At 43.2% G+C, this 12,633-nt stretch overlaps 1 protein-coding gene and 1 pseudogene across 1 annotated transcript; one reads left to right on the top strand and one right to left on the bottom strand.

Moving 5' to 3' along the window:
- The first annotated feature begins 1,770 nt into the window (after positions 1–1,770).
- LOC115669018 (flavin-containing monooxygenase FMO GS-OX-like 5) lies at positions 1,771–5,243 on the top strand (annotated as a pseudogene).
- Positions 5,244–10,357: 5,114 nt separating this feature from the next.
- On the bottom strand, positions 10,358–12,291 carry LOC115686547 (protein RGF1 INDUCIBLE TRANSCRIPTION FACTOR 1-like). Its single transcript, XM_056304624.1, has 4 exons — positions 11,535–12,291; positions 11,364–11,438; positions 11,118–11,258; positions 10,358–10,907 (listed from the first exon to the last, which is right to left on the bottom strand). The coding sequence occupies exons 1-4, from the start codon at positions 11,778–11,780 to the stop codon at positions 10,578–10,580; spliced, it is 792 nt and encodes a 263-aa protein (XP_056160599.1). The 5' UTR covers positions 11,781–12,291; the 3' UTR covers positions 10,358–10,577.
- Positions 12,292–12,633: the final 342 nt, after the last annotated feature.

Genomic DNA, 12,633 nt, shown 5'->3' with positions numbered 1-12,633 from the left:
ACACAAGTGGGGTCGTGCACCATCCATTTGGGAGAGTGGATAGTTATAACGCTCAAATCAATGGTGAATAAGGCTGTTTGTGTACAAAAACAATTCCCGCTCACGGTGTAGATACTATTTTTTACGAATTCAATAAGCTAAATCAATATATAAATCTCGTAATTACGTAGGGAGTTTTAGCTTAACTATTCACGTGGAAACAAACGTGACTTTCTTCACAAAACTCCGGTCTCGCTTTCAAAATAAATCTCGAGTACGGTACTAATCAAAGCTTGTGTATGATGGTCAACCTTCGGATTATAGGTAAGATCGACCATCGAATACGAAAAGGGACACACTATAACGAGCTCGGCATGCGATCAAAGTCTCAACTAGGCACTTTAGATCGCGCGACAATCCCCGTTCATCGCATCATTTGATTCTCGCTCTCTTGTCCCTAGCACTTCTGCTCTGTCAGTCACTCCTGGTACTACCAATTCATGGTTCTTTGATTTTACCTGTTGTAATCATATGACTTCCGATTCCACTTTATTCAAATCAAAATCATTCGCTTCACAAGTACCTACTATCCAAACAGCAGATAACTCGCAGATGATAGTTAATCCTACGGGGAACATTTCGACATCAAAATTGTCATTACCTGACACCTTCTTAGTTCCTATACTTTCTTTAGATTTGATATCCGCGGGATTACTGCCAACTGTTCTAAAAGCTTAAGCCGTTAAATGAATGGGTGATTTAATATTTAATTACTTTAACAATTTGGTACGTGAATTCGATTTCAAATCTTAAAAAATGATCCCCGTGTTGCCCGAGAAGAACTTTTTGAGCCTACCCCTGGAATTATATGAACACCATTATCGTCAGCAAGTAATCTACACCGAAAAAAAGAGGGAGTCGTTTAATCCCTACAAATCACCAGCAAGCCGGCCGTCGAATCGCATTTCGCGCATTGCTGCTTCTCGATACTCTGTCTTTCACGTCGAACACCATTACACGGACAAAATCCAACAGATGATAGGATAGAGATAGGGTTCGGTCGCCTACATAAGACCACACGAAATGCCAACTTCCCTTCTGAAGTCTTTCTGATCTTGGGAGCATTTTCTTTCTTCCCTCTGCGGCCAAACGGCTAAGAACAGGATTGACGCGAAAGAGCACGAAAGCTCTGGAAATCAAGAGTCCAGGATCGGGTATGCCATCTCCAGCCGCTTCAAGGAGGTCTTCATTGAGGTCTTCTGAGCCAAAAGCGGCAGTCTTAGGAGCTGCCGCCCTCGCGAAAACGGAGGTCTTCGAGGCTGCGGTCGAGCGAAGACGAAGAAGCCCCCGATTCTAAGCGAAAACAGAGACGTTCGAGCTACTCTAAGCGGTAGGATGAAGGACGAACACTCTCTCTGCAGGCGAAAAGAGAAGCATCGGAAGGACGAAAGGAGAAACTCTCTCTCTCTCTCGATATCTCTTCTGGGCGGGGAGTTCAGATTTTCTGCTGCAAGAGGCTGCCACGTGTCGGCTTCTGAGTGGATCCAACTAGACAAACGTGTCGTGGCTCTCTGCATGCCATGCAGCGGTAGTTTCTCGGATCATCCTCGCCACCCCCCAAAAACGGAAGGAAAAATCAAAATTAATTAATTTTTTATTCCATTTATTTGGTGGGCCCGAAGAGATTGCCCGGCCGCCGGAAGAGCTCTCCCTCGCGCCCATACGTTCGTCGCCACTCGTTCGTTTGTCGTTTCTTCGCGCGCGACGAAGTTTGCGCCGCTGTGATCCCCCCATGGTGGCCGCCGCCGCCGCCACGTGGCCGTCATCGGCGCCGGGGCCGCCGGCCTCGTCGCCGCCCGGGAGTTTCGCCGCGAGGGCCACAGGGTCGTGGTCTTCGAGGGCGAGCCTCGCGCCGGCGGCACCTGGGTGTACACGCCCGGCGCCGAGGCCGACCCGGCACGGGCCGTGGTCTGCTCGAGCCTCTACAGGTCCCTGCGCACGAACCTGCCCCGCGAGGCGATGGGGTTCGGGGACTACCCGTTCCTGGCGAGGGCGGACGGGTCGGGCGACCGGAGGAGGTATCCGGGTCACGAGGAGGTGCTGGCGTACTTGGAGTATTTCGCGAGGGAGTTTGGGCTTGAAGAAATGGTGAGGTTCGAGGAGGAGATCGTGGGGGTTGGGATGGTGGAGGAGGGCGGAAGGTGGAAGGTGAGGTGGAGGATGAGAAATGGCGGCGGCTGAGAAGAAGAGGAGGTTTTTGATGCGGTGGTTGTTTGTAATGGGCATTACACGGAGCCCCAAATTGCCGAAATCCCCGGTAATGTTCTGTTCGATTGGATTCAGCAGGCTATAGAAAGATTTGATTTTTGGCGGTTTCTTTTCTTGTTTTTGTTGTTGTGTTGGTTATACTTTGCACATAGCATGTTTGATTAGAGTTACAATGGATTATGTTCAACAATGGAAATGGAATGATTGAGCGGATTTGTCACGCATTATGAGGTCTGCTAGCGCTGGTTAGCTTTGGTTCTCGGCTTGACCGATCAAATGGAAGGTGTCCTCAATTTGCTCTGCTTGATTGAGCCATGTCTATTCCAACGAGGAGGGTCTCAGACTCTACACTGCAAAATTCTTCTTCTATGAAGATTGTTCTAACTCTATTTATCTCAAAAAATTGCTGTGACTATCAATGACCACATTTGCAAAGTTTTCTTTTTCTTGATATATGGATGAGAAGCTAGCGAAAAGAACTGAGAATCAGGTGGAAGAAGCATAGCTTTTACATATTATAACCTGTTCCTGAATGTCTAACCCGATCTGGGATGGAGTCTTGGTTCATACAAAAGCAAATGATTTAGTCCTCAAAATTCTTTCTTAGGGATGAGTTAAATGTACAATTTTGCTTTTTCTTGCTTCAGCATCTGTTATTGCTAGTTCAATGTTCTTACAATTAGCAGCTTCGAAGTTAGTAGCAACCAAAAGTCCAAAGCATGGACATTTTGACTCATCAGACTTCGGCTATCTGGATTCTCTGGAATCTGCATTTGATCACCTTGTATATAGAGACCATATGAAGTACAGCATATCAAAGAAAGTTCTCTCATTTTGCTCCTTATCAGTTCTGTGAGATGACAACTGAGTATATGAAACATTGGTTGCATGTTCTTGTCATCTCTTAGCAAGTATGTATGATGGACTTGTGGTACATCATGCCTAATCATAGAGAGATTAGCCCCACAACGGAATGTGTTCTCGGAGGAGTCATCATTGCTTGCGTCACTGTGAAAAGGAATAATGCACATTACATTTGCCGTAAATAGGTCAAGCTTATGATGCTCGATTTGTCATATTATGTTAATGCGGATTGGCGTATATCATGATTTTGGCCCCTTCTGCGTAGGCATTGATCTGTGGCCAGGGAAGCAAATGCACAGCCACAACTATTGTACACCCGAGCCATTTCAGGATCTAGTAGGTTTCAGGTTTCTTCTTCACCTACTCTTGCAGTGCAGCTTGTCCTCTGTTTACTGTCTTAATATTTCTTCGTATTGCTATCACGCCCATATATTACAGTCGCTTCTCTCTATAATAGTTTTGAATATGCTCTTGAATTTGATGCACTTATTATAGGAGCGGTTAATGTCGATTAGGGGTGCATAAAGACTAAGGGGGCGAAGATTTTGAATCATTCACGGTTCATGATGGGGTGAACTGAGACTGCTCAGAATAAGTAAATCTTTTATAAACTTAACTCCTCCCCAATTGAGTGAACTGCTCTCTTCAAGGGTTGGAACAATCTGGCATTTTTTTTGTGTATGATATTTAGAAAGCTAGATGATTTTAATCTCCCCTCCCCATTTCTTTTCAGTGCGTTTTTTTTTCCTGATCAAGATTGTCAAATTGCATGCTAAACAGAACTATTTTTTTGGCTTCTCAACAGTTGGTTGTTTTGATAGGGAGCGCTGCAAGTGCCATGGACATCTCTCGGGACATTGCCAAGGTCGCCAAAGAAGTTCATGTGACATCTAGATCATACGAAGTCGAGACTCTTGGAATTCAACCCGGCTACGATAATATGTGGCTTCATCCCATGGTAATAATTTGTCCTCCGTCTTTCATCGCAATATTCTTGTGAAATTCGGTTCCTCGAGTAGTCTTTTCAATATGTTAATGAAGCGGAACTAAGTGCAGATCGAAAAGGCCCATGAAGATGGTAAAGTCACTTTCCTCGACAGGAGTTCTGTACGTGCTGATATCATCCTACACTGTACCGGGTATTCTTTCACGGATCCCGCTTACGTTTTGACACAAAGGCAAACTGACTGATGCTCTTGAATGTGATGGAAAACAAAGCGATTCATGCTGGTTTCATTTCTTGTTTCAGGTACAAATATCATTTCCCCTTTCTTGAAACCAATGGAATTGTGTCCGCAGATGACAGTCGTGTTGGACCATTATACAAGCACGTATTCCCACCACTTCTGGCGCCTTGGCTATCATTTGTAGGATTGCCATGGAAGGTTTATACCAAGCACCGATCATCCTCGTATTCATGTAGTTGATTTCTTTGACTCTTTTTCTTAATCTTTGTAAATTATTCTCTTCGCATGAATTTCCAGGTCGTACCATTTCCCCAGTTTGAATATCAGAGCAAGTGGATAGCCGGTGCTCTGTCCGGTAGAATTGCTCTTCCATCGGAGGAGGAGATGATGCAAGACGTAAAAGATTTTTACTCCCAACTTGAAGCTTCCGGCGTACCAAAGCGATATACTCATAACTTAGCCAACTCTCAGGTAAGCATTGCGGAAATACATGGAGAAATTTTCAAATTTCAACAGCTCGGACGATTGTTAAAGAATCATGTTTCGACATTGATAAGTTCATACCATTTTGACTAAGCTGCACCTTCTTCTCCTTCTTCTTCATCTACAGTTTGAGTACAACGATTGGCTCGCGGTGCAGACCGGATCTCAACCGTCTGAAGAATGGAGGAAGAAAATGTACTCGGAGAGCTCGAGGAAGAGGCACGCCCGACCCGAGGCGTACAGCGACGAGGCGGGAGACGAGACATTGGTTTCGCAAGCGCACAAGGACTTCGCCAAATACCCTTCGCATCGATGATGTTTGTGGTTGTGTTTCCATAATAATTAAGGGTGCCTAAAGTAGGCCACCCATGGATCTCACCATTCTTCGTTTCCCTAAGAGAGATTATTGTGTTGGTGATGACAGCAAAGCCAACAGAAAACAAAGCAAACATCTTCTGAGAACTCTTGCCCAATTTTATTGACATTGGGATGGTTTTGGTGAACATTTTCAAAAAGATTTTAAAAGTCCTTTGATCTTCAAAAGGCAGTAAAATTATAAAAACAAGAATTCAAGAAAAGAGAACGCAAAAAACAGGGAAAAGAAGGAAGCTCGGGGGTTTGCGATGGAGATGACCCTCAGGTGGATCGGATGGCTTGATGGAATCAACAATCACGATTGCAGGTTGTCACGGCTCCTCAGATGCACCAGTTGGGAATCGATTACGCGTCTGTATCGTGGCAGGGTACTATTCGACCACTAGACCACTACTGCTTGTTGTTTAACATGCACCTCTTATCTAAATTTCTGTCCTTACATCACGTATATTCCTTCCTCACTGCTGCTTCGCTGCTCGCGTTAACCTCATGACCAAGCAACCCTCTGTCAATCTATAAGCTCCGTTATTTTGCGGAAAATAAATAATTTTAAAAATATTTTTTTCTAAAAACGATAACTTATATCGCTTACATAAATTATCAATGGTAATGAAAACGTTTCATATCGACTTACAATTTTAAGTGATACAAGCAATCACTTTTATCATTCATTTTTTGCGGAACAAATAAAGCCATAATCTCTATCGAAATTCATTTTAAAAATATTGAAATTGGAAAAATATACATATGCTCCTTTGAAATTAAGTCGGTAGCAGCTTGTTTCGTGCACATAATTATTCCACGTTGTGTTAATTAAAAGCTTATAAATCCATCATTAAAAAGCCATGCGAAGCACTAGTTCACCTAATACGACACACCTCAACACCCTGGCGTGACAAAAAATTAAGGCTCCGTTCGTTTCGCGAAAAATAACTTTGAGGAAATTGTTTTTCGGATTTTCCAGTGTTCGGTTTACGGAAAATAAATGAGTCAATAAAAACATATTCCGTCAATGAAAAAACACCTTAAAAAATAGGGGAAATGATTTCCTCTTTTCCCTCCTGTTTCTTTCACCCAAACCAAATACGTTCTCCTCCATGCACTCCTTTTAATTATTTTTTCTTTTCTTTTCTTTTTCTTTTCTAAGCAGGGCTTAGAACTCTTGCACAATTAGTTAGATGTGGTCGAGTTTTATTGACATTAGAGATGTCAAATGGGTGGGTTGGATTGGGTTTAGACAACTTATATGACCCATACCCAACCCAACTTAACCCAACCCATATCCAATCCAAATCCACCCATATAACTCATTTTTTTTCTAACAATTTAGTATTTAGCAAATTTAAAATATATTAAAAAAAACATCTCGGGACTCTTGCGCAACCAGTTAGATGTGGTTGAGTTTTATTGACATTAGAGGTGTCAAATGGGTGGGTTGGATTGGGTTTGGATGGGTCGTTAATGGGTTTAACCCAAATTCACAAATTTAACTCATATTAACCCATTTATATTCTAAACAATTTAGATGATCCATACCCAACCCAACCCAAACGTAATCCAAACGCACCCATGTAACTCAAATTTTTTTAGGGTTAATACCACAGAAAACCCCAAATTGGTACACCTGTGACAAATTTACCCCGAATTAATTTTTTGACCACCAAAAACCCCTACACCTGTGATAAATTTACCTCAAACTAATTTTTTGACCACTAAAAATCCAAAACTTGTACACTTATGACAAATTTACCCTCCATTAAATTATATTAATACCATGAAAAATCACAAATTGGTAAACCTATGACAAACGGAAGGGTAAAACCCTAAACTGGTACACCTGTCAACTACCACGTGTCGTCCAACTTAGCAATTCGACAGAAAAATTTAATGGAAAGTAACGGAGTGTAAATTTGTCGCAGGTGTATCAGTTTGGGGTTTTTCAATGGTATTAACCTCTTTTTTTAACTATATAGTATTTAGCAAATTTAAAATATACTAAAAAAAACCATCTCAGATAGATTTACATCCCACGACTCTGCCCCTTCCTCCGCTGCCTACACCACCCTGAATCGCAAAAAGGGCAAAGAAAGAAGAAGCTTAGGGTTTTGCGAGATATTTGATCCTAGGATGAATCCGTTAGCGATCACAATCGTAGGTTGTCACAGCCCTTCTTGTATTCCCGGTCGGTACCGTGGCAGGGTACTATTCTACCACTAGACCACTGGTGCTTGTTTTTCAACATGCAGCTCCTTTATATATACACACACACACACATCTAAATTTCCGTCCCTACATGAATTATGTTGCCTTGTTGCTAATGCTTGCTGCTTGCGTTAGCTTCATGACCAAAATAATAGCTCATATCGCTTTTCAAAATAAACAGACGAAAAATATATTTTATTATTTGTGAAAAAGTTTAGACATAAATTGTTATAGATAATAAAAACGTTTTACACCGACTCATAATTTCAAGTGACATAAACGATCATTTTTAAGAAGATATTTTCCAAATCATTTGTTTTCTGTGAAACAAATAGAGCCATAATCTCGACCGAAATTCGTTTTAAAAAAAGAAATTGGAAAAATATATAGATGCTCCTTTGAAATTAAGTCGGTAGCAGCTTTATTTCGTGCACATAATTGTTTCGAGTTGGCATTAATTAAAAGCTTATAAACCCATTATTAAAAAGCCGTACGAAGCATTGGCTCACCTAAGTTTCCGGCACCCTCGACACCCCAACGTGACAAAAAAATTAAATTACGGCATGTCCAAATGTCTACCATTATTTATGAAGAACAAAGTACATATGATATGAACCACCAAAACCAACACAATTAAAGGAAGAAAATCACCCCCCAAAAAAGGAAAATAAAGTACCAAAAACATCCCCCAACCTTAGGAAAATTACCAAATCAGTCCTAAAGTTATTGCAATTATGCCAATTCAATCTTAAAGTTTTTTTTTTGTCAATTCAGTCCTAAACTTTTTGTATTTGTGCCAATTCAATCAATTTGGTCAATTTTGACTACCGGCATCGGACGTTCGGCCGATAATGACGTGGCAATTATTTTAATATTTTTATTTTTTTCCTTTTTTTCCCTTTCTCTTTTCCTTTTTCCCCTCGTTGACCATTGGTGAGGCTTGCCCTTGCCTAGCAAGGCCATCGCAGGCGAAGTCGAGCCTCGCCTGGCCATGGCGAGGTCGCCCAACCATGGCGAGGCTAGCCCTTGCCCAGCGACAGTGAGGTCGAGCCTTGCCACTTCGCCCGCGACGGCCTTGCCCTCGCCAGTGCCGGCGAGGGCGAGCACCACTAGTGGCCTTGTCGGCCTTAGCCCCTGGGGAAGAAAGAAAGAAAGAAAAAATAATGGAGAAAGGAAATAAATAAATAAATAAATGGAAAAAATATTTAAAAAGTGCCACGTCAGCATCAGCTGGACGTCCGGTGCCGGTCGGCGTTCACGTCAGCGCCGGCCGGCAAAAATTGACCGGATAGATTGAATTTGCATAAATGTAAAAGATTTAGGATTTAATTGGCACAATTGCAATAGGTTTAATACTATTTTGGTAATCTTCCCCCCACCCTTAGATTTTTAATGTTTTCCTCGTCTTCCTAAGTTCGCACCTGAATTGAATCACATCCACCAGAAGTGGGTGCAGGCACAGGGGTTCTGTCTTCTTCTTCTCCGCCTCGTTGGGGGGCAGGCATTCAAAGGCTCTGTTTTTTCTGGCTCTGCCGAGAACCAGGTGTGTGAGGAGGAAGGAGTGGCCAGGAGGAGCCAAAAAAATTGAATGCCCTCTAGAGTTTTCCCATGTTGTCATGTTGGGGGGCAAGCAGGGTGGCGTGCCCCGGCTAGTCGTACTGAGACCGGTTTAGTGTTTACATAATGGGGTGTAACACGTGATCCTAACGGGCCGGACAAACGGGTTTCTAAGTAGGTCGGCGGTGTTCAACGGTCGATAACAGTCTGCCACGTCGGCCGGGCTCACGGGTTAATATTGTAAAACCAATCTTAATTGGGGCAGGGGAAAGAAACAAAAGGAGAGTGGGGGGAGAGGTGATGCCTGATGCAGTTCTGTATTTTTCAGGTGGTGTTCTCCAGGTTTGATATGGGGGCCATGCCTATTGTTTTTGTGCGTCTTGGGGTCCCATTTATCAGTCCCAATCTGAGGCCCGCAAGATCCAGATTTAGGGATTCTTGGTCGCCCCACAGCCTTCACAGGTCACTCCCAGCTGTTGTTTCTCCAGCACTCGTTTCCCTCCAAATCTTCAGTTTCCACAAGCCATTCAATGTCAACCTCTCTCTTTCACTCTCTTGTGTTTGTCAATACTTGAAGTTTCAATTGAAAGGAAATGTGCCAAATAGGAGAGCTTTCTGCCACCCAATTACTGGTGGATTTATGAGTGATTATAATATAATATAATGTACACCGCCAATGTAGAATATATTTTGCACATGTGGCGTCGGCCACCGTTCGTCTAGAAGAGTGGATAGTTGTAACTCTCAAATCAATAGTGAACAGGGTTGTATGTGTAAAGAAGAATTCTACTCACAGTATGGACACTATTTTTTACTAATCTAATAAGCCAAATTAAGATATAAATCTCGGAATTACGTGGGATGTTTTAGCTTAACTATCCATTTGGAAACAAACATGCTTTCTTCACAAAACTCTGTTCCTCCTTTCAAAACAAGTTTCTATTACAATACTAATCAAAGCTTATGTATGACAACAAAAGAACACTATAATGAGCTCGGCATGTGATCGAAGTCTCAACTAGGCACTGTAGATTGCGCGATCGATCCCCGTTCATCCCATCATTTGGCAAGTCGCAAAATTGACCCCACTATGTTGCCCCAAAAGAACTTTTCGAGCCTGCCCCTTGAATTATATGAACACCATTATTATCAGCAAGTAATCCACTCCGAAAAAAGAGGGAGTCATTCAATTTGGGGCGAAATTATTGGCAACCGCATTATTTTCTCTCTCCCCCAGTTTCCAAAATTCAACTTTTTCATGCGCAGTGCGGCGAAGAGTCAGTCAGTCCCCGCGAAATCACCGGCAAGCTGGCCATCGAATCGCATTTAAAACAGTTGCTGCTCTTCGATACCCTTTGTCTTCCGCATTGAACACATTTGTACAGACGAAATCCAACAGATCAAAGTTCAAAGGATAGAGATATGATTCAGCAGCCTACATAAGACCACACGAAATGCTGTCTAGCTAGTTATGGTAAACTGACGGGGTTAATTCGCAACGTTTAATTGACACCGGCAGATGCAACCATGCACGCATACATATGTACAATGATGATAATCACTTTACAAAAGAGAAGAAAACAAAAAGAGAAGCCGGTGTGTTTCTTGTCAGATCGCCGAAATCCGTCAGGAGGGCGTGCCCAGTCGTCTCCCGCCACGTGGTCAGTGCAGGGGCGACCGGTGAGGGACGCCCTTCCGCCGGTTAACGAAGCCGGCCACGTCCGTCGCCGGCAGGCACCTGAGCCGACCCGTCACCCGGGTCATCGGGACCGGGCGGCTGCGCTTCCTCCTGACGAACTCAGTGCTGGGGGTTGAGTCGGGGGACGCGGGCGGCGAGACGGGCAAATCGAGGACCGAGTCGAGGGTGACGTGTCCATCTTCGAGCTCCGGGAATCCCTCGTTGGATGGTTTGTTCAGTGATGGAAGGGGCTCACAGCTGTGGTTTTGGAGCCGTTTCTCGAGGCCAATTTTTTTGGTCATTCGGTGGTGGACCTGCATTTTTAGGATGAAAGATGAAACTCGACCAAGAAAGAAGAAATAGCTAATCCAAACTAAGTTCTGAACAGAGTCGAGCTGCTCAGGAGCTTAATTCGTGCATTACTCGAACCGAACTCGATTCGTCTCGAGTTCCAAGTAGCTCGAGGATAATCGGGGTCGAGCTCGAGTAATTCAATTTCAGTTTTAGTAAGAATGGGATTGGACCTTGCATGAGAGAGAGCAGAAGAGGAAGCCTTCTTGGAGGCTTCGGTCACAAGTGACGCAGAAGTTGCCCAAGCCTCTGAATGGCCGAGACATTGGCCTCTGGTTCAAGAACACCACTTTCGCGCTGTTTGTTGTGTATGGCTGTTTATCAAAACGATACATTCATCAAAATAAGTTCAATTGGAAAAAAACAAGAACGGTAGCATATTTTAGGGGCACGCGTCTGCGCAGAGACTCTGATATTACTTGGACGAGGGAACAGTTGAGTAGTTTCTGCGCATCATCCAAGCGAATGACATCGTGGTACACATACCTCCTTATCTGAGAAAAAATCACAAAGAAATGATGAATTGAAGCAAAATTCAAGACACGCTGTTTTAGTAGTAAAAAGGGTGAATTTTGGGTGGAGATGCGAACCTGCAAGAGATGGTGATGGCGATGAGGAGGCAAGCAATGAGGGCAAATGCTGACGCAGCAATCCAAGCAAAACGTGTTCTTCTCGTTCTTCTTCACACAGTCGTGAACACCGCACGGATCGAAGAACTTCTCTCCGAGGAGAATTCGGAGCCACCGGGGAATATTTGAACCCCCACCACCCCCACCACCACCACCACCACCGACCTGACCCAAAAAAAGAAAGAAAGAAGGGCACAACACCCACATGGAAAATTCAATGACCCATCTCACAAGATCCTCCAAAAATTCGAAAGAACTCAAAATATTGAAAATCTAGTAACGAAGGTCACCATCTTTTCTCAAGCAAAAGTTTCTTCTCTGTTTCTGAAGACGAAGACAGGGTCGAGAGACTCGAGAACAGAGCAGAGACAGCTAAGGCTTTTGTCAGGCTTTTATACCAATAGTTCCATGAGAGAGAGACAGAGAGAGAGTGATGGAATTGGAGAAGAGTGCAAGCAAAGAAAGTGGAAACGGCGCGCCGGTGGGCATGTAATATTTACTCTGCTTCTGTGATTTTACCAATGAAGAGCGGAAACAGGGGAAGTTGGGAGGTTCATTTAAGGACGAGAAGCTCTCTTTTCTTTTCCCTTTTTTTTTTTTTGCTTAAAAAACTCATTCGCGTGCACTGTTCTTGATGATCTGATTTGAACTTTCGAGAGAAGTTCCAAAGCAAATCTTTCTCGCGCTGGTTTCACTCCTAGAAAAGCTAAGAACCCTAATCTACGATTCTATCTTCCCGCATCAAATCTTTTACCCATATCTACCACACTCCCCAGGATGTGTTGTTACTCCCATCATCAGTTCTAGTCTGTCTGAGAGATGATGAACATAATAAAGTCTAATTTATAAAATTAGCTTTGCACGTATAATTTATCTTTGCGGTGACTGGATAACTAACGTGTCGTCGTCGACAATTCATTAGATCAATTCGATTACCACTCGATAGCCAAATTAACCCTTGAATGGAGCTACTTATAAATTTGTAATCACGAGGGTGGACACGAAATTTGAATCTTTTTTTTAAATGAAGGGTAAAAAGTTACCAAATACCCTAAATTAT

This window comes from Syzygium oleosum, unplaced genomic scaffold (genome assembly GCF_021117445.2).
Source record: "Syzygium oleosum isolate NSW1041296 unplaced genomic scaffold, Sole_v2.1 Sole_v2.32, whole genome shotgun sequence".
NCBI lineage: Eukaryota > Viridiplantae > Streptophyta > Magnoliopsida > Myrtales > Myrtaceae > Syzygium > Syzygium oleosum.
This window is presented reverse-complemented; position numbering and strand designations above follow the sequence as displayed.

What these genes read in the sequence shown, in the direction of transcription:
- LOC115686547 (XM_056304624.1), bottom strand. Translation starts at nt 11,780, where the DNA reads ATGTGGGTGTTGTGCCCTTCTTTCTTTCTTTTTTTGGGTCAGGTCGGT. An exon ending in GCCATCACCATCTCTTGCAG is followed by an intron (nt 11,439 to 11,534) that starts GTTCGCATCTCC and finishes ATTTTTTCTCAG; the next exon opens with ATAAGGAGGTATGTGTACCA. An exon ending in TCTGCTCTCTCTCATGCAAG is followed by an intron (nt 10,908 to 11,117) that starts GTCCAATCCCAT and finishes CTAAAAATGCAG; the next exon opens with GTCCACCACCGAATGACCAA.